We start from the raw sequence: 24,269 nt of genomic DNA, 5'->3' as shown, positions 1-24,269 counted from the left end.
TAGAGCTGTAACAAATAAAGTAGTATCTGCCTTCATGTTTTTCTGAAGAGACAAGAGAGAAGAGAAGAGAAGAGAAGAGAAGAGAAGAGAAGAGAAGAGAAGAGAAGAGAAGAGAAGAGAAGAGAAGAGAAGAGAAGAGAAGAGAAGAGAAGAGAAGAGAAGAGAAGAGAAGAGAAGAGAAGAGAAGAGAAGAGAAGAGAAGAGAAGAGAAGAGAAGAGAAGAGAAGAGAAGAGAAGAGAAGAGAACTCCAATACATTTTTATTGATCCTTTTCTCATTTTCAGAAGGCTGACTGCCCATGTTTTAATATCTTACAAATTTGGAATTCTTAACCTTATTCTTCTCTCTTAAAAAATGAATCAGCAGATAACCTATGGAACAAAGATACTAGACACACAGGGCAATATTCTGTATTGTATTACATCTTGTGACTCCCCTGTGAAATCAGTGAGTTGTAAATCAGCCATGAAGTTAGCCTTAAGTGGTACTAAAACACCTAATGGATTACCAAAAAAAAAAAAAAAAAAAAAAAAGGAAAAAAAGAAGAAAAAAAAAAGGAGAAAGAAAGATACCTCTCCTTTAAGGTCAAATGCTATAAGCAAAATTTGTCTTTCTACTATGGTGCTGTTAGGAAATTAAGCTGTTAACATCAGTGCTAATTTTGCCACACAGAACAGTGCATTTCCAGTGCACTTCTCATATCCTATAAGATTGACAGATGCGGATGATGAAGCTGCACCAGAAGGCTCCTTTAATGTATCTCTCCAGTTTGCAAATACCTCAGTGTATGCTGCTTTTCCTTCAGAGGCAAAAATAGGAGCAGTATGAGAAAGCATATTTGTGTGTGTTTGTGTGTGTGTGTGTGATGCCACGTTTTGTTTGGAACAGCCTTTATGGAGAAGATTTGTTTTCAGAGATAATTTTATTAAGCTCAGGCTCACTTGCATATGGGGCTACTTTCTTTATATTAAATACTCCAATTGAGTATATTCTTACCTAACTAAAACATTTAATCTTGAGAGACTTTTTATATGCCAGTTTTTACTATTACAGAAATTCAATTAACTCCATAATTATGAACACAATTACCATTGAGTGTTACATGTGATTTGGTAGTAGTAGCTACACAGCACACACATACACATCATTTTATGATTAAAAACATCATAATAATAATGATAATAGGTAAAAATTCATGTTCTTCGGGTTTCATGCACTGTTTTATGCATACAAACAATTTTTAAATATCCTGTTCATATGTGGCACTGAAGTGTTTAATTGCAACAAGCACATTATCTGCAACCAGTGGACTAGATTCCCAGCTGATGGAAAGTCACCCAAACTGTGACGATTTACCTTAGGTGTCAGCCCAGCCCCATTAACTCACTCGGGTACAGACTCAAATCCACAGCAAGGGCAGGCAAAAAAAATAAATAAATAAAATAAATTAAAAAAAAAAATCCAGTTATTTACACATAGAGGGGGAAAAAAATGGAAATGGGAGCTCTATAAAGTCTTTTAAAACTTTACATCCAGGCACTGCCAAAAAAAAAAAGAGCTTCCAGGCAGAGGAAAGGCTGCACATGATTGCCACAACACTGCTCTTAAAAGCCCTTCGCAACAGGCATGATGAATGGGAGTTTCAGGGTGGAGCTGGCGGGTCAAGAGGCATGATCTGTGCGTCTGCACAGACGCGCTGCCTGGCAGTCACCGGCGTACGAGCCCATATGCAGGTTATTCTCCTTGCAGGCAGGGTGGCTGCGCGTTGGAGCACTGCCAGGCAGATCCTGAGAGCACTTCACTGCTTCTTTAGAAATTAAAGTGCGTCAGTTTTTATGCCGTGTAATGAAGCACCAGAGTGTGGTCAGCGAGGGGCCTAGGGACCTTCGGTTGCTTTTGCAGACCGAGATGGCTAAAAGCAAAGTTTAAGAGCACGGTCCCGATATGGTCTTACTCAGGGCAAAGGCAAGCTGAGGGTGGACTGCTGCTCTCAGAGCACACACGTTGCTGCAGCACTTGCAGAAATACCCTGGGAAATGGTCACCACACAGAAGTCACCACTCACTGCTGTCACAGTTGGAGTACCTGTGACATCTCCTGTGGCAGAGGCATTCGTTGACTTCTTAGCGATAATCTGTGTTGGGTACACTGCACGTTGGAGTTCAGGTTGCATCATTAGCACACGACGCTATAAGGAAGGCAAAGTACTTCATCCGGGCTAAGATCATTGCAGACATTATGCAAACTAATTCTGATATCACTCATGCAATCTTTTGCTCGGGCTAAGCAAATCTCCAGTCCATGTAACTCGGTCGAACTTCCTGAATACCAACACTACTGCGCCAATTTATGTCAACTGAAGGTCTGGCCCCATATATGCCTAATCTAATCCGAAGCCATTTCTACTGACACAAGGACATCTGCAGCAATCTCCAGCTTCTCCTACCCTCCTTTGCATGTGAGTGCTTCCCACCTACAGGTAAGTGCACCAGTGGGTAACACTCCTTCAACCCAGCAACCGGGGCTCTACCAACAGATGTCCGTGGACTTCAGACGCACAAGAAATCAGCAACGTTTTATGATAATCACCGTTCAAGTAATTCAAAATCAGAATTACCCATGTGATTTCTCCAGATACAAAGTGATCTCCAACAGACAAATCTGAATTCAAAACATGCTCACATGAAACATTAGAAACACAAAACCCAGTTACAGCTCGGTCCTTGTGGAAGCTAGTCACTACTGGAAAACTATTGCATGCATTTCTTTCTTTTTTTTTTTTTTTAAGTGGAGGATATAATAGAAAAAAGAGGTTAAAGCACTTCCAGGCTTGCCAAGGAATAGGTCTTACCAAGGAAGTACAATATTTAAGCTTTAATGGAAAAATATAAATGCAAATACATATAAAATGAACCATAAAATAAGCTTCTTATGGAAATTCATGCCTCGTAACAAGAACGGTCCATATATTTCATAACATGTCAAACCCGCCGGACGTGTACTTTTGTGCCTTCCCCACGCCAGGCACAATAACCACCAAAAAAAGTTACATAATGGCACTGGGAACAGTTTTCCAGCCTTGGGATATGGAGCCAATATCTCAAGATCCTGCTTCAACCTGCAATCTTAGTCCGGAAAAGAGGCAGACAGGAGGAGAAAATGTATTTATTTTGCCGTATTTAAGTTCGCACGGGCTGGAAAAAGCTCTCAACTACAGGAAGACTCCCCTGTGTTGCCATAGATAATCGCTGTATTTTTAACCACATAAAGCAAGCCCTGGGTAAGCCAGAGCCAGTCCACCCTCGCTACTGGGGGTGTCTTAAAGCACTGGCCCGTGAGATGCCCGGCTCCAGCTGCCAGGGGGAAAGGAAGCCCCTGCACAAGGACAGGGGCCGCGGGCAGCGTGAAACTGCAGCAGACGCTCTGCCATCACGGCACGGCGCGGGGTTGTGCGCCACGGCCACAGGCAGCACCAGAGGCCTCGGAGCAGCGAGCTCACAGCCCAGGAGCAGCCCCTATTCAAAAGCTGTGAAATCCCCCTGATGCCCAGGAGTCAGACATCCCCTAAAACACACTATGTACATCGCTGCAAATGAAGCTGCCATGTGATTTGTTTTCCAAAACAACATCTCACTCTACTCTGCTGTGGAAGAAATGGAGTCCTTATTCCTCTTCAGTATTCATCGGGTGCAGAGCTACATTAACAGCTAAGTTTTAATTTCATGAGCATTCTGACATTTACAAAGAACAGATTCCAGCCCTGGTTTCACACTAGTTTTTGCTTTTTTTTTTTTTCTTTCTATTATCACTGTTATTACTGGTATTAGTATCACTGCAGAAGTGATTTAAAGGTCCTGGACATGTTATTAAAATAGTTCTACTTCTCTGTTCAGCATCAGGATGAATTCTGTTATTTTATAAACAAGAATAATCTTTTTTGAAAGGGACTTTGAAGTACTGCCTACTCCTCTCTTCATTCTGAAATAGAAGTACTTTTGCTAGGAAAATTCCAGGTAAGAACAAGTCCAAATACCTGAAGCAGAGGCAAAAAGATTTACTATACAATGCTGAACACTACCCAGATCTGCTCATAAAATCTGAAAACAATAAAAGGCCAATAGCAGCCCAATCTGCAAAATTCTCAGGGAAGGCAGGGAGAGAGAGACCTCATGGAAGCCTTCAGCATTAGTCCCCACGATTATTTTCAGGTGATCATTTCTTGAAGCACAGGCACCTGAGGCTTGTGATTTTACCTAAAGGGCTGCTTTAGCTGCAATTTTGGAAAATGCATTTGTGTTTACTGAGATAGCCCAGCAGTTTACCCGTGCATGTTTGTGCATCAAGCCTCTTTTCCATAGCATTCACTAAACAGAAACTCAAAAGAGTCTTAGGCGTAGATTAAATGCTTTCAAAAATCAATTCTAGGCTGGCATATAAGTTAACCAGTCTGACCTTGTGATTTACAGAGCAAATGCTTCTTTAGGAAACAAAGTGTAGGAATATTTTATGTTTCAGTAATTATTTGAGACAGTTCCACATATAAAAATGAGAAATCCTGGCAATATTTAAGGAAGTTTATCCATGGATAATTCCATAAAATAGGGTTCATTCAGAGGTTTGGGACACTGTAATATTAAAATACGTTAACAAAAGGCAATATCCAGTATGCAGCCCAGTGAAACTCTAACAATCACTTTGAATCTCAGGTAGCATTGCGAAGAAGAGAAAAACACATAACCTGGTTCCTACCTGATTACTCCAAATGTTTAACTCTGGAAGCTTAATGTCAAGAAGTACAGTGCTCAAGAAAGCAGTAGCATGACACGCAGTTATTCTGCTGGCTAAAGAGGATCCTCCAAACTACCTTGGGAACGATGCAAAATAGTTATAAAACATACTTCTTCGGCTGCATATTCCTGAGGATGGAGTGCATATTTAATGCCCAAGTACTAATGTGCCTTGCAACGGCATTTTTTCATTCTTACTAGTGTCAACAGCAGTGTAACCCCAGAGCTTTCAAATAAACGTTTGCATTAGTTTGATCATATAAGTGTGCTACCCAGTAATTAAATCCAGTTTGTATTTTTAAAGTGCACACCGAGCAATACCCTGCGCAGAGCTAAAGCACATCGTATTTGTATCCACCGCCTCTCAGTTCTGGGAAATCCATAAATTCATTTGTCAAAGGTAAAAATACTTACACCAAATTCCTGCTAAATCTTTTGAAATGGTTTGTTCAAACTCTTGACATAGCGTTTTGCTCTAAACAAATTTCTAGACAACCCTGTGATTTTCCATCTCTGAAAATATACTGTTTCCCCTCCATGAAACTAGAACAGAGGGTCTGAGAGAAAGGAAATTATTAAGCATTCTAGTGGGTTTTTTCCAACAAAAACTAAGATAGAGGTCAATGAATAAGTATGTGCAGGCTGGAACTTAAATCCTCTGGGGTGACTGTAGGCTAATTAATAATTAATGCCAGAGACATGGTGTTTGAAATGCAGATGTGATAACTGGAGGCCTGGCAAAGCTGTTCAGAGGAAGCAGATTTGGATGCTATAGGGAATAGGCACTCCCTTGCCGGCTGGCTCTGAAAGCAGACCTGGGTGCAAAGCAGGGCCTATGGTTTAGATTATATTCCCCTCAGCTGTTAATTACCTGAACCTACTTTGAAGTTTTTCTCTTTTTATCCTCTGCATGAAAAGAGATTGGTTCAGCCAAGGGACTTGAAAAAATGATCAAATACATGGAGTAGAGGAGGGGAATAGAACTTCAGATATAAAAAAGATAAGGAAGAAAAACACTCAGGGAAACACACAAGAACATATTAGGAAGTGCGCGAGTGCGGCTCGCTGTTTCGGACGAGTTGTGCTGCTCTGAGTTATTTCAGCCATTAAGTAAACCCCTGCGCATTTTACGAACAGATTTGTTAAAAGGAACCTCTCGCTATATGTATATAGTTTACATTAATTATTTGATGAAAGGACCGTAGGTGATTTTCTATGCTATTTTTAATTCAATAAAGTCATTTAAACCTCCTTCTGTTTGGGGCTATTTAATGAGGTGTGCAACATTAACAGAATCACCAATGAGCTGTTACTCCAAGTATTCAGATTTTCGCAGAAATCGCTCGCTCCCCGAACGGAGAGGGACCCCGGGCCGCGGGGACCCCTCGCTGCCACCGGGGGGGTCCGGGGGGAACCCGGGACACCCTCGGCCGGGGGGGAGCGGCCCCGGGCAGAGCCCCCCCGCCTGCCCCTGGCTCCCCGGGCACCGAGGCGGCCCGAGGGGCCCCGGCCGGTCCCCCCCGAGGGCTCCGGGCTCGGTGCGGGCCGGGGCAGCCGTGCGGGGCCGGGGCGCTCCCGTTTCCGAGCGGCTGCCCCCGCTCCTTGGGGCCGGTCGTTTCAAAGGCTTCCCCGAGCAAACTTCCCAGCAACTTCACTTCAAACCTTTCGAAAAGAAACGGGGAGGGGGGATTTGGGGGAAATACTGCCTTTTTTCCTTTTTTTTTTTTCTTTTTTTCCCCTGAAGTAGAGGAGGACGGGGCGATCCGTCGTGCACCCGGTGCTGGCTGTGCTTAGCAATGAACCTGGAGGAGCGGCCGCACCTCGGGCTGGCCCCGCGCACACACCTGCAGCTAAACCAAGCTCCGGGCAGAGCTGGCGGCTTGGCACAGCTTGGCACGGCTCGGCCCGGGGGCGCAGAGGCGCTCCCACCTTGCCCCAGTAGGACCCGGGGACCCCCCGGCCCGGTGGGAGGCGGCGGGGCAGGCGGGAGGGGGCTTTTAATGAAATCATAACATTAAAAGAGTTTTATATTAAATCCTGTTAATTTTCGAGGTGAGGGCTGTGAAGTGAATGCGAGGAAGCATTAAAAGGGAATTGAATTTGCATTCCTTATGCTACAGGCACATGTTTACATGACCTTTAAAACAGAATTAAAGCTGTATCATCAGCAGCTGTAGGCAATTCACATTACTAAGGCAATCAAATCAGAAGGCTAAACTAACTATAAAACATAAATTAAACCGATAGAGAATCATCCTAATTCACTAGGTTTACTTGCAATTTACTTAGCCACTACTAGTAATTTCTAGGCACTTGGCAGAAGCAGCCGAGCACGGGAAGGTGCCACTGGGGGAGGCCGGCAGCAAAGAGCCGCGGAGCTGCGGGATCAGGGGCCGGACCCCCGCCCCCGGTGGCTCTGCCTCCTCCCGGTGCAGCCTCCCCGGCGAGGCCGCGTTTCCAGGGCTGCACGAAGGGCCTGCAGCCGGTTGCTCCCCGTGGTTTCCGCACCCCCAGCGTGAGCGGGATGGCTCAGACCTCCCCGCAGCACCTCCCCGCTGAAAGGAGAAATAACCCCAAAGCCGAGGGGCTCGGCGCGGCGCCGCTCCCCTCCGCCCTCCCGCCCCGTCCCCAGGGGATGCCCTCAGCAGAGAAACCAAAATCTTAATGATTTCAGAAAAAGTTTGCGGGGAGAGCATCCCCGGCCCCGCTGCCCCGTTGCGGGTAGCGGAGGCCACCGGGCAGCCCCCCCCGCTTTGATTTATTTGTGTTTATTCCTGCCGGGCAGGCAGAGCCGGGGGGGGCTGCGGCTCCCCTCTGATGGCTGTTCTCCCACGCGTGTCTCTGGCCCGTCCCGGGCACTGCCCCGGTTTAGGGCCCGCACAGCCCCGCTGCCCCCCCCCCCCTCCGCGCCCCCTGCCCGCGGGAAGGCGAGGGGCGGAAACGGGGGAAGGGGGCGGCGAAGCCTCCAGCGCCTTTAAGCAGGCTGCTCCTGGAAAAAATAAATAAATAAATAATAAAAAGAGGTGCCAGGAGATGCCAGGCGAAGCGGGGAGAGGAGGGCGGCTGGGGGAAGCCGCCCCCCCTCCGCGGGGCCGAGGCAGGGCACGGCCTGGGGACGGGGCTCGACCCCTGGGGGGCCGGGGGGCGGCAGGGGGCGGCGGCAGGGCCCGCAGGGCCGGGGGGGGGCCGGGCAGAGCCTTTGTGTGCCCTGCGCGCAGCCGGGCGCAAGTTGCGCCTCCCGCAGCCGGCCGGCACCGGGGTGCGCCTGGCATTCACCTGCCCCGGCCCCGGGCCGGTGTCCGAGCAGAGGCTGAGCTGCCTCGTGTCCCTCAGCGCTTTCTCGTCCCCCGAGAGCTGTTCCCGAAGGAAGAAGCATCCCTCAGCAGCCCAGCCTGGCCTGAAAGTTCGGCTTTTGTAACGGCTTCGATTTGTAACAGCGCGAGTGAAGCAGGGAGCAAAGTTTCCGCCAAGCCAAAACCATTTCGTCTGCGGGAAAACAAAGAATTAGCGGCACCACGGGCGTCTTTCTGAACGTGACCCTAGGAAGGACGAGGCACCTCGGAGTGCAAGGGACCTGCAGGTCCCTCTGCAGGATCACGGGCATCACCGAGCAATTCGCACGCTGACTGATAAAGCTGGAAAAAACCGTACAGTTTAAAAAAAAAAAAATAATAAAAAAATAGGCACGTTGAAATTATTCAGCAAACTAACAAACAGCAAGGCAGGTATTTGTCAGCCTAGGAACAGAGCGATTTGTCTTCGGTGTCTCGTTAGCCACCAGAGGTTAAGCAGCACGCCATTCGGCGCGGTTTCAAACCCAGTCCCCTTCCTTTAGCTGTGTCTGAGCAGGATCCCACACGCTCGGGACCTGGGTTTGGATTATTCCCGAGCCCCGCGCGTGGGGCGGCTCCGCGGGGAAGGTCCCAGCGCACAGGGGGCGCCCCAGGGTGCTGCGGGGACCCAGCACCCCCGAGGTGCCCCGAGAGCCGCCGTGCCGCTCCGCGCCCTGCTCTGCAGCCACCCCCGACGTTTCACCGCCTGGATTTAAGGCACGGCAAGACGGACCGGTCCCACGGTTAAATAATAATCATCTTTTTTTTTTTTTTTTTTTTTTTTTTTTTAAGTGCGCTTCGGAGAGACTTCCCGGAATATTTTTGCTCTCGGCAGCAAACCAACCAAATGTTCGCTCCGGTACCTGCCACGCATCCGCCGAGCTACAGAGAGAGCAGTGACCTGCCCGTGACGTGGTAGCGCACAAACGAACGACATCTTTTTCTCCCCAGCAAGTACATTTTTCAGACATTAACAGCGTGGAAAAAAATAATATAATATAATACTCATAAATGGCGAATCGAGCAGAGCAGCGAGGAGGTGCACACAACGATTTGGAAACCGCAGCAGTTAGAACACGAATGCAATTTACCTTGCGATTTTCTCTGCCCGTGCCTGGCTTTATTGTCCCTGCCTAGCCCAGCTCCGGCGCAGGACCGGCCCCGCCGCAGCCCCGCTCGCTCCGTGCCGGGCTTGGCGCTACCGGGCTGTGCGCGCCGGGGGCTGCGGTCGGTCTGACATTGGGACTCTTTTAATTTGCAATCTGTCAGTCCATCTCCTGGCTGCGGCTCTGAGATGGCAGTGTGCTGGGGCTCTCCCTCTCCCTGCACGGCATTTACTCACGTTCGAGAACAGCCAACAGAGACCCAAAAAAAAAAAAAAAAAAAAAAAAAAAAAGGAACTAATTGAGCTTGTGTCGGCATTGGCTAATTTCTGCTAATACTCTGTAAATTCCTCTTTTCCTCCTAACCTTCCCCCACGCAGGCTAGGCTTTCACAAAGCATCTCCGGAGATCCAGGAGCCTGTTTCCCAGCTCTGCTTGCTGAGCGATGCGGGGCTGGGTTTCAGCGTTAGTATCAGCGCCTCGGCGTACACAATGCAAACCTTAACTCCTGGCTCCAGAAACGGTTAAATTGCCCTTTCCCAGCCCCCACCCCCGTTATGATTGACTCTGTTTTTAAATTTGCACTTGTTCCCACCAAGCGCAATCTAACTCGTCCTGTCTCCGAAGTGAACTTGTGTTGAAGGTGAAGTTTTCAATATAGAGGTCATGACACCGAGGCACAGCTTACCGCTCCGAGCTTCATGCCGTATTAAACACAATCAAAACGAACCCCTTTCTGGCCATTTTTTTTTCTTTTTTTTTTTTTTTTTTTCTCCCTCCCGCAGACGAACAATGAGAAAACTCTCCAAAATATAATACCCCCGGCCCCGATGAAACCGTTCCCGGCGCTTCTCGGCTCGCTCCCCCCGAGCTCCCTACCCCGAGAGAGGCACCTACGGAGCCGGCTGGGAGCAGGCACCCCCGGGCCGGGGCTCGTAACGGGGCTGGGTGCGGGGGGCACCGGGGATCCCCCCCCCCCCCGCCTTCCTTCCCCCGCCGCAGCCGGGGCCGGCGCTGCCGCCGCCCCGCGGGCTGCGCTCGGAGGTGCCGCCGCCGCCAGCCCGGTGCCCACCACGGGGAAAAAGGGGATGGGGAAAAAAAAAAAAAGGGGGGGGGAAGGAAGGGGAAAAAAGGGGAAGAGGGAAAGGGGGGGAGGCTGCGCCCGGCCCCCGGCTGCCCCGAGCCGCTCGCGGTGCCTCCGCCGGGCGAGGGGACTCGACACAATTACAGCTCCTCCACTTCAAAGCCGGGTTTTCTCTATAGCGACTTCTAGCTGCCCCAAGACGGTAGGCTGCCTTCAGCTATTGTGTGATCTTTTTTCGTGCCAAAGATTTAGCAGAAAAAGTAGGTAGGAAGGCAAAGCGCCCGCCGGGGAAACGTGGGTCCCCCGAGCGCGAAGGCACCCGGAGCCAAAGGGCTGCGGAGCACGGTCCGGACCCCGAAACTTTTTTTACTTTAATGGGTTTCAGTCTATGAAAAATAAGTTACAAATTCTTGCAACAGTAGCTTTGCATGTACTTATTTTTCTCCCATGTCCAGACGGGGTCGTCTATTGAATAAGGCTCTTTTATTCTGCATGGGGCAGGGGATTTGTGGCCATGGTCCCCCTTTTATTCCTCTCTCTATGGAAACCCAGATCATGGGGAGAAATATGCGAGGCTGAATAAAGAAAAGCAGCAGAAAGGACCGCTTGAGAGCGGCATCTGTTACACTTGGGAAGTTAGACTGACAGGAAAGAGCTAAAGAAACCCTCTCCAGCAGATTAGTTAGAACAGCAAGAAGATTTAACTATATGCAGATAAAAACACTTTAAAATACGGCGGGCTCGCCCACGGGCGAGGTGCGAGCCCCTCGGCCGGGAGCGGAGCGCTGCCTTGCCCCGGTACAGCCAGCCCTGCGGCTCCGTGCCCTGCCAGGCACCGCCGGGACCGAGCGGCGGCTCCGCGCATCTCTTTCCACGGGCAACGGGATTTGAAAAATTGTTTCGGAAGTTCAAGTGCAAATTAATTTTAAATAATTTAGTTACGTTTTTATACAGCCTGGATTTTTTTTTTCTTTCCTTTCTTTCCTTTTTTTTTTTTTTTTTTTTTTCCGCGGGGTGATATTTATTTCGCGAAGCTCGTGCAGGCGGAGAGAGGGCGGGGGGGGGAGGGATGGAAAAAAAAAAAAAAAAATAGAAGAGGCGAGCAGAAAGCCGCGGAGCGCCCATAGAGCTCCGTGGGTGCCCTCCCCGCCGTGCCCAGCGCCTCCGGCGGGCCGGGCTCGGCCGGGCTGGGCTCGGAGCCCCTCTCGCAGGGCCATTTGTCACCCCTGACCTCCCGGCTGACCCCTCCCGCAGCACTCCGAGCGCCTCCCGGCTACCTGCAAACTTTTCTCCGAGCCACCTCGGGCCCGCCGAGGGGACGCGGCCGGCAGCGGGCGGCCCGGGAGCGGCGGCGGAGACCCCCCCCCGGCCCCGGCCCCTCCTCCCCCGGGCCCCGGTGCCCCCCTCCCGGCCCCGGAGCCCCCCCCCCCCGGCCCCGGAGCTGCCCCGGCCGCGGCGTGCCCGAGCCCCGGGGCTCGCTGCCCGCTGCGGGGCCGGGAGCGGCGGTGCCCGGCTGCGGAGGAAGCGGAGGAGCGCTCACCTTGGGTCTAGCTATTTGCTTGACTTTTTTTTTTTTTTTTCCTTCAGATCTGTCTTCCCAGAGAAACTAATGCCTTAATGACTTTCGGCTAGCTGCAAGCCTTCTTTTATTTCTGCTAAATATATGAAAATGTATGCAAATTTAAATCAAGCTTAACCTAGGAGCTCTTGCAATATATTTAATGGAATTTCAAACCAATAAGGGAACTCCGATGCAGCCCTCTGCAAGTGCAAACACAATTACGCAGCCAGGCTACCTCCGCGATTATGCAGGGAGAGGGCAGCCGCTAACTCCGGAGCCGGCCCGAGGTGCGGGGCCGGGGGGTGGGGGGGTTGCAGCGGGGCTCGGTGCCCCCCGGCAGCCCCGGGGCTGGGCAGGGGGCGCGGAGTTTCGCGGCCGCAGCGCTCGGGCAGCGCCTTTTGGGGCGATTTGGGGCTTTTTTCGTTGTTTGGGGACAACGGGCCGGGGAGGGGGGCGCGGGGCGGCCCGGGGGCAGCGCGGGGCGGGCACGGAGCGGGCACGGGGCGGGCAGCGGAGGGGTGCGGGGGGAGGTGGGGGGGGTACGGGGGGCACGGGGCCGGGCTTCTCCGGGGTGGTCCCGCCGCGCTGCCGCCGCTTAACCTGTGCGCCGCGCTGCCGGGCGCTAATGGCTCCGCATTTAAGCCGTGCCCCGCGCCCACCCCCCCCCCTCCCGGCTCCCCCCTTCCCCCCCCCCCCCCCTTCCAGCCCGCCCGCGGGGCGCAGCGCGGAAGGAGTTAAGCGGCGGGGCCGCGGCGCGGCCGCCCCCCGCAGCACGGCGGAGTGATTCACTTCCTGGCCGCGGCCCGCGCGGCTCCCCCTTCGCCCCGCCCCTCGGCGCCTCGCCCCGCCCCTTCTGAACGCCCATTGGCCCGCTCCGCGCGGGCCCGGCGGCGGCGCGCCCCCATTGGGCGGCGCGGCCGCCAGTCGCGTTGCGGCCGCTGCCCGGGCCGCCGTGCCGGTGGATGTCAAAGGCTGCGGCGGCGGCGGCGGCTCAGTATAACTCGTGGGGCTGCGCGGCGGCCATGGCCACAGCCGCCTCCAACCCCTACAGCCTGCTGGGCGCCGGCGCGCTCGGCCCCGCCGACGGCGCGGGCATGCAGCAGGGCGGCGCGTTCCGCGGCCCGCAGAAGCTGCTGCAGGGCGAGTACCTGCAGGGCGTCCCCGGCGGCGGCGGCGGCGGCGGCGGCGGTGGAGGCGGCGGCGGGGGGCACCCGCTGGGGCACCACTGGGTGACGGGCCTGGGAGACGCCGGGGCCTGGCCCGCCGCCGCGCTGGCCGGGGGCCCGCTGGAGCAGCCCGACGTGAAGCCGGGCCGCGAGGACCTGCAGCTGGGCGCCGTGGCTCACCACCGCTCGCCCCACGTCGCGCACCACTCGCCCCACGCCACGCACCCCGGCGCCTGGGGGGCCAGCCCCGCGCACAGCGCCGCGCTGGGCCCCGCCGCGCAGCCCCTGGGCGCCTACCCGCAGGCCGGCTTCGCGGTGGGCGGCATGCTGGAGCACGGCGGCCTCACCCCGCCGCCCACCGCCGCCGCCGCAGCCGCCGCAGCCGCCGCCGCCGCCGCCGCCGCCGCCGCCGCGCAGGGCTTGCACCCCGGGCTGCGCGACGGCGGCGAGCACGGGGAGCTGGGCGGGCACCACTGCCAGGACCACTCGGACGAGGAGACGCCGACGTCGGACGAGCTGGAGCAGTTCGCCAAGCAGTTCAAGCAGCGCCGCATCAAGCTGGGCTTCACCCAGGCCGACGTGGGGCTGGCGCTGGGGACGCTGTACGGCAACGTCTTCTCGCAGACCACCATCTGCCGCTTCGAGGCCCTGCAGCTCAGCTTCAAGAACATGTGCAAGCTGAAGCCGCTGCTGAACAAGTGGCTGGAGGAGGCCGACTCCTCCACCGGCAGCCCCACCAGCATCGACAAGATCGCGGCGCAGGGCAGGAAGAGGAAGAAGCGCACCTCCATCGAGGTGAGTGTCAAGGGCGTGCTGGAGACGCACTTCCTCAAGTGCCCCAAGCCGGCCGCCCAGGAGATCTCCTCGCTGGCCGACAGCCTGCAGCTGGAGAAGGAGGTGGTGCGGGTCTGGTTCTGCAACCGGCGGCAGAAGGAGAAGCGCATGACGCCGCCGGGCGAGCAGCAGCAGCAGCAGCAGCAGCAGCACGACGTCTACTCGCACGGCGTCAAAACGGACACGGCCTGCCACGACCTCTGACCGGGGCTTAGCCGGGCGGCGGCCCCGCGGGCTCGGACCTGTGCACGCCGGGGGGAGCCGGCAGCGGCCCCCGCTGCCCTGCGGCCCCCCTCCTGCTCCCCCTGCCTTCCCCATCACCCCCTCCTCCTGCCCTCCTCGCCCCGTCCCTCCCCTCCTCGCCCCCCGCGGGCCGGAGCCGCGGCGGGGACCCGCGGACAAGGCTCGCTCTCGGTCCCCGCCGGGACGAAGGGGGAAAATAAATAAATAATAATTAAAAACAAACAAACAAAAATAAAAAACAACGAACTGCAAACGGAAAGGAAAAGAACGCGAAAACCGGAGGGAAAAAAAAAAAAAAAAGCGAAAACCCGACGACGAAAAAGGAAAGACAGATGTGTGCCTATGAATAACCTTCCAGCGCCTTGGTTATATCAGCTGTATTTCAGGTGAATCTGTTTTACAATAGACTAGTTTTGCATTTTTAAAGACTTCTATAGCGTTTTTAAATGTCTGAGGTGTTTTACTACAAACTGTACACAATATTTGTGACCTAATTTCTATCGGATCGAGCAGCCCAACCTTCCTCCCTTCCCCGCGCGCTGCCAATGTCACCGGGCGGGGACGGGACGGGGCAGGGCGGCCGCGGCCCTTCCTCCCCCCCCGTGCCCGTGCCCGTGCCCGGGCCCCCCCTCAGCAGCCGGGGGCTCCCCTCGGCGCCCCGGGGGCAAGGACATCGCCTCCGCGCCCGCGGAGCCCCGAGACGGGGCTGGTTGGGTGCAGCTCTTCCTTCCCTGCCTTCCCGAGGACCTCCGAGCACCGCCAGACGGGCGGGTCGCCATCCCGCCTCCCCCCCCCCTCCCTTTTCCCCCTTTCTCCCAGGGAACAAAACAAAACAAAACAAAATTAAACCAAACGAAACGATGCTAACGGTAATTTCCGAGGGAGCCGAAATTAAAGCAGCACAAACAAAATCGCGGCATTGGCCGGTCCTTTTCTCTCCGAAGATGAGCTGGGCTTGTTTTGAGCGGCGCCAGGCTGAGAGGTCTGTAGTAAAACACCTTCGTAATTCTGCGCTTCGGCTTCGGAAATCAGTTTCTCTGTATTTTGTTTCGGTAGTGGAGAGGAATGAGGTGTCTCATCGATTTCGGGGGGGAGGAGGGTGGGAGGGAGGGGGACAGAAACCGCCCGCATTCGGTTCACGCTGAGCTTGTTTCCGCGTCACAGGGAGCTGCTGGATTTGGTGGAGAGCTTTCAGAAATATACCTAGAAAGAGAGAACAGGGAGAAAAACGAACGAACAAAGCAAAAGTCAACGCTAACGACCTAACCCATTTTTTTTTTCGGCACAGGGAAGCGCGGAGCTGTACCCGTCCCCCCCCCCCCGACCCCGTCCTTCCCTCCCCTAGCCCGGGTGCGCAGCGCTCCGCCACGGGCACGGCCGGGCCGGGCCCCGCGCAGCGGCTCCGCGGGGCTGCGCTGCGCTGCGCGGGGCCTGCGCGCCTCGCCCGGCCGGGGGCTGCCGGGCCGGGCCGGGCCCCCCCTCCCCTTATAGCCCCCATTCCCCTTCCCCGGCTGTCAGATTTTTCCTTTCGACATTTATATTTTTCAAGTATTTTTCAGTAAGCGCTATAAAAAAAAAAAAAAAAAAAAGAAAAAAAAGGAAAAAAAGAAAGAAAGAAAAAAAAAAAACAACTCGACACTGAGGACCTGCCTATTTCTGCCAACTTTATAACTGTACAGTTTTGTATATTAAACGTTTTTTGGAAGTTATTAATTTAAAGAAAGATCATTTAGTTTATTCATTTAGTAACTGATGTATAATAAACGCTATTTTCATTAAAGGTTGCTTTTTTCAACTATTTTATCCAAAATTGCCTATTGCAGTTGCCAACAATTATTTATTTTCAATAAATTCCGCATTATGTTTAAAAAAAAAAAGAAAAAAAAAAACGTTTCAGAAAGAAAAAAAAATAATAAGTGGGTGTCGGAAAAAAATCACGGAACACTAAAAAAAAAATCACGGAGTCGCTGTAACGTTTGGTGGTCGACCAGTTTCAGTCAAGGGGTTTATATCGACGCAATATTTTATTGTTGTAAAACAAAAATTAAAAAAAAAAAAAGAAAAAAAAGAAAAAAAAAGGTTTAAATAAACATTTTTACAAAAGCCGACCGGACAGCTTCGTGCCGCCTTGTTTGAGCGCCGGGGGGCGGCGGGGGTCGCTCCGGCCTCGCCCCCCCCCCCCACCCCGGATCCCCCTGCCCCTCCCCGCACCTGCCGGGGCCGGGGGACCCCCCTGGGGACCCCCCCCCCCCCCGCTCCTCGCCATCCTTCGGCGGGGCTCGGGGGGGGCTTTTGCCTTTTGTTCCTCGCCCCCCCGCCGCCGGGGGCGGGTTACGGCGGGGCCGCGGCTGCTGCGCCCCCGGCCCCCCCGGGCGGCCCGGAGGAACAATGAGCGGCACGGCCCGGCCGGGGCAGGGCGCACAATGCCCGGGGGGGCCGCCCCCGGCACAGCTCCCCCCGAGGAGGGGCAGCGGGGCCCCGAACAATGGGGCCGCGCTTTGGGGTTCGGCCCCGAGCAGCGCCGCAGCCGGCACCGCTGGGGGGGCTCGGGGGGCGGTGGGGCCGCGGGCAGCCCCCGGAGGTTGTGGCTGCTCCAAGCCGGCCCCGGTGCTGCCGGAGGGCACCTTTTGGCCGTGCTGCGCTCAGCTCCGCGAGGCGATGCTGCTGCTGCTCGTCCCTGCCTGGGACGCCGAGCTGCAGCTAGGGCAAAAGGGGTTAAAACGGGAGGAGAAGGAAATAACAGCCCCCCAGCACCCCGTTCCTCAGCCGGCTCCAGAAACAAAACAAACGAGCCCCGAGCAGCGGGTGCCACACCGCCAGCTCAGCGCCACCGGCTGCAAGCGCCACGGAGAGGAGGAAAATCTCCCCTAAAACACGGCCGCGGCGCCTACACGGCTCTGGGTATCCAGGGTCCTCAGAGGTAAAGCCCTTACAGCCAGCGTGGGCTCGGACACACAGCATTTCTCTGAAATTAGCCGATTTTAGAGCCGTTTGGTCGTTCTGTAAATACAACTACAGCAAGCTCGGTTTTTTTTTTTTTTGGTGATATTTTTCAACAAATTGCATCAAGAGACAAAAGAGACGCGAGGAACGAAGAAATAAAGTTTGTCAGCAGAAGAAGTGCTCCAAAGACTACTCGAAAGCCAGAAAAATCGGGAAGGAGAACGGCATCTAAACGAAGAAAAGGAAATTCTCCCTTCATTATTCCCCCGCACTTCAGTATTCCTGCGAGCAAGAGGAAACTCTTTTGTGCCACCTAATGTTAAGTACCGATCACTGTTGTCTTCGCTGCCCACCGCACGCCATGTGCGCGGGAGGCCTGGGGGTGCTGCCCCCGTACAGCACCCAACGCACAGCACCCAAGGCACCGGGGATGGAAGAAGCCTTGGCTTCGCTCTCAAGGACCAGGAATTCTTCTGAATTCAGGAAATTATTCAAAATAAATAAATAAAGCGAGAGGGGGCGGAAGGAAGCCCGGGGGATTGATCACGAGAAGGACGGATTCCAAATTAGGTCTTAGTTATGATAGAGCAAATCCAGAACGAGCCCATCCAGGCTTTGGGAAGCTGCCCACCACCGCTGGAGCCCAGCTCTGGCTGGGAAGCCCTGGGCTTACAGCAGCTTCTCGGCCAGCTCCCCTCCAGGCCCTTGGTTGTGGTGTGCCCCCGGCACAGCCCTGGCACGGCCAGGATTTATGGCACGTGCCTGCAGCCATCCACACTAATGGAGATACTGATTCTGTACTGAGACACCTCGCACGCTCCTGCATGAAGAAAGGGCTGGAGGAATGCATTTCTCTGGTAGCAATGACTTGCACTGCTCTTGTGATTTCTGTGGAGGGTGTTAAGCATCTTTAATGAATTTTGAGGCTGAATCTCCTTTGCCTTTTAAGTTACTTGAACAGAAGAGAACCGGAGGCTTCCTTTGTATTTAATTTTCAAAAATTCTCAAGCTCTCCTCCGCTTTAGAGAAGACCAGGATGATACAAGGGTGTTCACCTGAAGGCAAAACTACTAAAAGCAAGCTCACCTCGTAGCAGTCTTTACCACCATGCATGCAGCTTAGGGACCAGTAAATCCATATCTAGACGCACTTGACCAAGAGGCTTTCAAAATCCTTCAAAAGAAAGTAGTTGGAGTTTTTCCTTCTTTGTTTTTAAGCAGTAATTTTATAGCTTCAGGCAGAGCAGACCACAACAGCTGGTCACACTGGGTCCTGCACGGGCATGCCAAAACACGGCTGGTTTTTAGGGCGGCCCCGCACCCAGATGGAGGTACGGTTCAAACCCAAATCCTTCTCCAGCAGCCGGGCAGCAACCCAACTCCAAGACCCTGTCCTAGAAAACAAGATCCTAGGCAGGTGAGCGATCCTGCCAAGTACCCCTGAAAGCAGAGGTCAGGCCCACGTTTGCACTTGCTTTCCCCTTTTCCTAAACCTGCCCTATAACCAATAGACCAGAAAGGCTCCACAGCAATTACATATTTAGGATATGTGATAGCTGCAGTTAAGATCTTTATGACTGATTGCAGGATGAAATTTACTTCAAATGTGCAAGAGCCCATTTTTAAACCACAGTCTTTCAGCTGGTTTCCATTATATATATTCTGAAGAATCAAAAGCAATTACAATGTACAAAGTATAAATGGTAAATAATTTCCAAATCAGAACCATTATTAAAGCAATAAGCATCTATTTTTGTTAACACTGTAAGATACGGAGAGGGCCAAACTAAAGAACTTTTGGTTTAATATGATGAAAAGAAAGCAAGACTTCTACTCCAACAGCGGATTCAAACGGGTTTTGGGGTGAGTTTTGAAGATTTTGGAAAGCAGGGCAAGCTTACATGGTGGTGATGTGAATGGTACCTTGGTTTAGACGGGCTTGTAGCTGTGACCTGCAGGTGATGTTGCCGGCTGCTGGCCGTGGGTAGGACCAGGTCCTCAGTTACAGCAGTAACCCGGTGCTAAATCCTGTGAGAGCACGGGGGGAAGACAGCATCATTGATAAGAGCCTGCCAACAAGAAGTTAAAAAGCTAATGGTAAATATCATATCTGCCAGCTCACATTTGACTGTATTATCGATTGCTGGGTTCTGGCTCCGCAGCCTCGCGCTCTCCCTGATCAATTTGATGCCAGAAAGCGGCGGCACAGAGCAGCACTGAAACGGCACTGAGAAGTCTGCTTCTGCAAAAGGATTTTTAAAAACACGAATATTTCTAGCAGTGATTGTTCGAAGGCAGGCAGCAGCCTCTCTCGCCACTGTTGGTTACTATTAAAGGACCAAAAACGTGACTCCATTCTTTTGCCCCTGGATTTTTCTTTTTAAATGATGCCAGTCCTTGACTCTGCACCTCGAGTACAAATAATATTTACCCAGCGTAGAAGCGCCATTTTTGTGCTGAAGCTCTTTTCCTTCTTGGCCGAGGGATGAAGTTTTGTTTTGCATATTTATCTGCCGGCTTTGGGAAGACGAATAAATAAATAAATACAAATCAGCCTGCGGATCTGATTAACCATAAAGTGCAGTGGGGCGAATGGCAATGCCTGAACTCTTCCTGCCGTGTCAGCTGGAGTGCACGCGGAGGTAACACGAGCCGTGGGGCAGGCCTCCCCATTCAGGGCTTGTAGCTCTGTCCAGATTATGGGATTAGCCTCTGTTACATATATCTACAGTTAGGAACTTGTGATCTAGTTAAACCAGATTGAAAGCCTCCCAGCAGGTGCTGGGAGTCAGGCTCCGCAGCACAAATTCTGTGCAATCGCTGTGGCAAACCTGGGGCTTTCGTGGCACGGGGCTTCTGCAAGGCTCCGTGCTGGGGGGCGGGGGGGGAAGGAGTAAAGTCAAAATCCCGACAAAAAACACACTTGCAGGTGGGGAAAATTAGCCACAAGCTTTTTTTCTGGCTCCCGAAAATGGAGCTGCTATCACAGAATTACAAACGCCGTTGAAACGTTAGTTTGTTATACTTTGCTGCTCCTGGCTTCGCACACATTGTACGAACACAGCCGGTCTTTCAGAGCTAAGAAATGCTAATTCAGTGCTAGAATTTCCAGCTTGCAGAAACTGTCCTGTAAATGTCATGGGGGATTACTAAACCTACAGGAAGATTATAGCTCTGCATATGTTTAGACTCTATTGATTTAAAACTTTATTACCTTTGATATGGCATCTCAGGAAGGAAACAACCCAGCAGTGGGAGTTCAGTCCGAACGCAGATTTTGCAGGGGCGAATCCTGCTGTACAGATCTGCTTTTCACCAGCACCGTGGGTACTCCTGCAGCAACCCAACAAGGACACAGGACCAACACGGCACCTCGCAAATACGAACCCAGCTCCCAAACCCTGCCCTGCTCAGGCATCCAAACTTTCTCATAGCCACAGCAGAGAGAGAACACAAGGTACCCCAAATTATACAGCCATGGTAACTTTTAATTGGAAAAGTAGTGGCATAAGTTATACTACTACATAGTCTCCGTAGGACGGTAAGGCTGTAGAACAGCCTAAGTAAATCTGTCTGTAACAGGATCTGGGGAGAAGTGAATACACACACTCATGTGACTGCAAATGGTTTATCACAGAAACATGCAAGTGCACAGAAAGCAATTTAAGCCCAGCTCTGCAAAAGAGAGTGCCTGTTGCAGTCATCCTAAAGGCAGATTAAAAACTAAAGGCTGCGTTGCCTGCTATGTCGTAGCCGCTCACTGTGCCGCCCACAAATGTCAGCTCGTTTCCAGTAACACCATGTCTGAAGTCACAATCTTGCCGTGGGACCAGCCGGGAAGCGGGGCGAGGAGGGCAGGCACCAGCCCGGCCAGACGGGAGATGGGTTCAGGAGGTACTCGCCTCCAGCCACGCTACGCCGATTGTCCTCGGAACAGATTTACGGCAGGCCATTTCTCCCTCTTGCCCCAGCCCAAGCCCCAGAAACGCGGTATCAGGGTTGTAACGCCTCATATATCCTAAGGAAGATAATAGTAAACTGCGCCGCTCTGACCTTTCCGGGGTTTCTGCTGCTTGATTCACTCGCCGTGGCCATCCCTCGTGCTCGCAGCGGTAACCTGTGGGGATGCAGTGCAGCGGGGGCCAATCAGACCGCCGAATATTGAAAAGGTTAAAGTCTATGTTTATGAGTCTATTAAATGTTTATAGTCTTTCACAGGCTATACTGGGCATTAAAATTATGATATCTCATTCTCATAACAAACACTGTAACGAGAACAGAAAATGGCAAAGCATGAAGCCGTTCTCAAGGCAAAATTTGTAACAAGACCACAACAACAGCACAGTGTTAATTCTCTCCTTTGAAGCAGCCAGAAAGGAAGAGATGATGCCACCAACGTGACACAGATGATGCCACCAACGTGACACAGACGACGCCACCACCAACAAATGGCCGTGCACAACATCCCAGCAACCCGCCTCACCCAGCATCTACATCTACATCTCCAGCATGGCCCTGCAGCGCATGCTCCAGCAGAAACCTAATCAGAGACTTCAAGTTTCCTTCTGCTCTCAGATTTTTTAAGCTAAAATGTGGAAGAAAAAAATAAAAATAAAAAACAACCTTTTTGGAGACTCCTGACACAGAGGAGGGACACCGCTCCTGTCCCCACAGCCTGCTCAGACCACTGCAGGAAATCCATTTTGCTTCTACACAACAGCAGGGTTTACAAGCTAATTAAACACTACACATGTTTTTTTGTTGTTGTTGTTCTGTTTTGTTTTTTCTTGTCTTTGTATCTGTTCTAAATATATCACATCTTAATTTCACTCTGTGTGATAAGGTCCCGGGTCCTTGGTTGCACCAAGCACGCTGGATCGGTGCTCCTTGGTGACTGCAGACTTCCCAGTGATGGACAGTTCCTGGAAAGGTGATGGAAACTTGGAAAAAGTGCAGTCAGAATGGGAGTGAGCTAGCAGTGAACAAATTCAAGTCTGAAATAACCAAAGCTGGGAGGAAAGGAACCACACCAAACTGCGGAGCGAGCAGTGGGGGACTGTGGACGTGTAGAAGAGCAGCAGAGTAGAGGGCAAAAGAGACCAACAGGGGGTTGTCAAATGAAAAGACAGTTGGCCAATAAGTTACACAAAGACATTTTTAGGATGGTCCCCAAAAGGGAAAGCTGTATTCTGCTTAACTAACCCTTCAGAAACTGCACAGTGTGCCTGGTGACTGAGAAAACAAATGAAGAACACCTACTGCTAATCCTCAGTCAAATAGGCTTACCAACGTTTGGATGTGTTACAGAACAAATAACAACCACCCCAGTGGTGCCCTGAACCCACATATAGGATGAAGGGGAAGGGGTTTACCCACCAAGCTGTGGGTCTTGAAAAATTCCAAGTAGTGGTATTGTTTAAGGAAACCATCAAGATGAACCCAATCATGTTAGTTTATACCAGCTCTCCATGTATCAAAACCAAATATAGACAAAATCATACAAGTGCAAGCGTCCTTTCCTCTAGAATTCAACTTTTTACTTGCTGGGCATCATGCTTAGTAAATCTCTCGCTAATGTTCAGCTTTCACAGTGGTGATACTGCTGAATTCTTTAAGGACAGGAATATTGTGGTCAATGAACTTATAAGAAAAGTTTGAGTGCATTAAGAAATGGTAAAACCTTGAAAAACAGTATTTCACTGAATGGGAACCAACCCCGACACCTCTTCCCTAAAGATGAAGCATACAGAACAGCAGGGTCGTGCTGCCTAAGGACCTGGAGATCCAAGCAACCTCTTAAGGTCTCATCCCACACCCTGTAAAACTTCTGTCATCATGAATTGCTGTATTTGCACATAAACACTCCTGGGAAAAGAATAAAAACAAAGTCCCTTTTTGCCAGTTGTAAATGATGAAGATATCATCCAGGAAGCAAAAATACTCCCAGTGAAAAAAGTATCTCATGCTCTCCTGAGTTCCTCAAAGCATGAACTTCCCTGCAGTAGTTTCTGTTTAAAAGCAGCCATGAAAATAAAACATGCAAAATCAGTAAATGGATTATGTCCTAGTATTACCTCAAAGAGATTGCTCAGGAAAATTGAACTATTTTTCCATTTTAAAATCACTTTTGATCTCATAATTGGTAATGAAAATAACAGGTCATTTAAGTAGCAGTTATTACAAGTACACGAAAGGAGTCGAAACAAGACATCAAATATAACGAGGCCATTGCTATTTGTTCTACGTTCTGCTGGAGCACTAACGCTTTTTTATTTGTTTTATAATAGAGTATTAAAAAACTATGTGCATTAAATATTCTATATGGCAGGGGATTAAAAAAATAGTGTTGGCACAACAGCAGGGTTAGCATTACTTACACAGAAATGCCTGATTTAAAGCTAAGCCCTGTGCCAGCCCCAGCAAGGACTGAGGTATCGAGATGCAGGAGCAGAGGGCATGGAACAAGGCGGCTGTGCGAGGAAAGGCGCATGCCAAAACGGGCCATCGCAAGCCTTACGTCACGAGTGCTTTATGAAAACCAGACGTCCTGAGAAAGTCAGTCCCCCAAGACCTCACAGCCGTGTAAACCCGGTCGCAGGAATTCAACGTTATTTCTTGGCCCGCACCCGGCGTTTGCCTACTGTGTTGAAATGTCGTGAAATTTCCAATTAGGGCCAGGTTCCCCGGTGCAGTGGCTCCGTGGGTGGCAACCCAGCCCCGTGATGACAAGCCCCGATTGCCCTTTGGGGCAGCAGAAATGCCTCGGGCTCTGCCAAACCCAGCGAAGAGGAAGAGGGGACCGAGAGGGAGGAAAACAGGAGCACCACAGCCCATGAGACGGGAGGTTTCCCAGAGGGCAGCCTCCCCACAAGAAATAAAAGTGAGGAAAACCTTTAATCGGGGCAGGGGATGTTGCGGGAGGGTGGTGAGAATTTTAAAAGGGAAAATAAAATCCCAAAGTCGGAGTTTGTCCAAACGGTTTGTTGAAAACAAGCAAAATTACCACTCCTTCCTATGCTCAAAGGAGAGTATTTGGGCTCAGTTGTATAGCACAAATGTTTTTTTCTGAAAACATATTTTAGGGTCTCTGAGCTCCTTCCACAGAGAAATGCAGGCTGACCATTAATTTTTGCCATCCTTTTTGAGGCTGAAAGCATTAACGTAACGCGTTCCCATAGCAAATCTGCAAATATACTGGCATGAATCAAAGCAATAAA

General features: G+C 51.8%; 1 protein-coding gene and 2 long non-coding RNA genes across 6 annotated transcripts in view; 1 reads left to right on the top strand and 2 right to left on the bottom strand.

The window, feature by feature from the left end:
* The window catches only part of LOC110351317 (uncharacterized), an 86,459-nt gene extending 73,963 nt beyond the window's left edge, over positions 1-12,496 (bottom strand). The window contains exon 1 of one of the 4 annotated variants that reach the window (XR_011811795.1): positions 11,847-12,496. This is a non-coding gene — a long non-coding RNA (uncharacterized lncRNA). Of the gene's footprint in view, positions 1-9,210; positions 9,665-11,846 lie in introns of those variants that run through there. The other 3 variants (XR_011811796.1, XR_005268296.2, XR_002398581.4) reach the window with 3 other exon arrangements.
* A 65-nt stretch (positions 12,497-12,561) lies between these two features.
* On the top strand, positions 12,562-16,191 carry POU3F4 (POU class 3 homeobox 4). The gene has a single exon (XM_027465166.3). The coding sequence runs from the start codon at positions 12,830-12,832 to the stop codon at positions 14,069-14,071; it is 1,242 nt and encodes a 413-aa protein (XP_027320967.3). The 5' UTR covers positions 12,562-12,829; the 3' UTR covers positions 14,072-16,191.
* Positions 16,192-16,336: 145 nt separating this feature from the next.
* On the bottom strand, positions 16,337-22,735 carry LOC140003323 (uncharacterized). Its single transcript, XR_011811794.1, has 3 exons — positions 21,676-22,735; positions 20,267-21,169; positions 16,337-19,294 (listed from the first exon to the last, which is right to left on the bottom strand). It is a non-coding gene; the product is annotated as an uncharacterized lncRNA (long non-coding RNA).
* Positions 22,736-24,269: the final 1,534 nt, after the last annotated feature.

This window comes from Anas platyrhynchos, chromosome 10 (genome assembly GCF_047663525.1).
Source record: "Anas platyrhynchos isolate ZD024472 breed Pekin duck chromosome 10, IASCAAS_PekinDuck_T2T, whole genome shotgun sequence".
NCBI lineage: Eukaryota > Metazoa > Chordata > Aves > Anseriformes > Anatidae > Anas > Anas platyrhynchos.
This window is presented reverse-complemented; position numbering and strand designations above follow the sequence as displayed.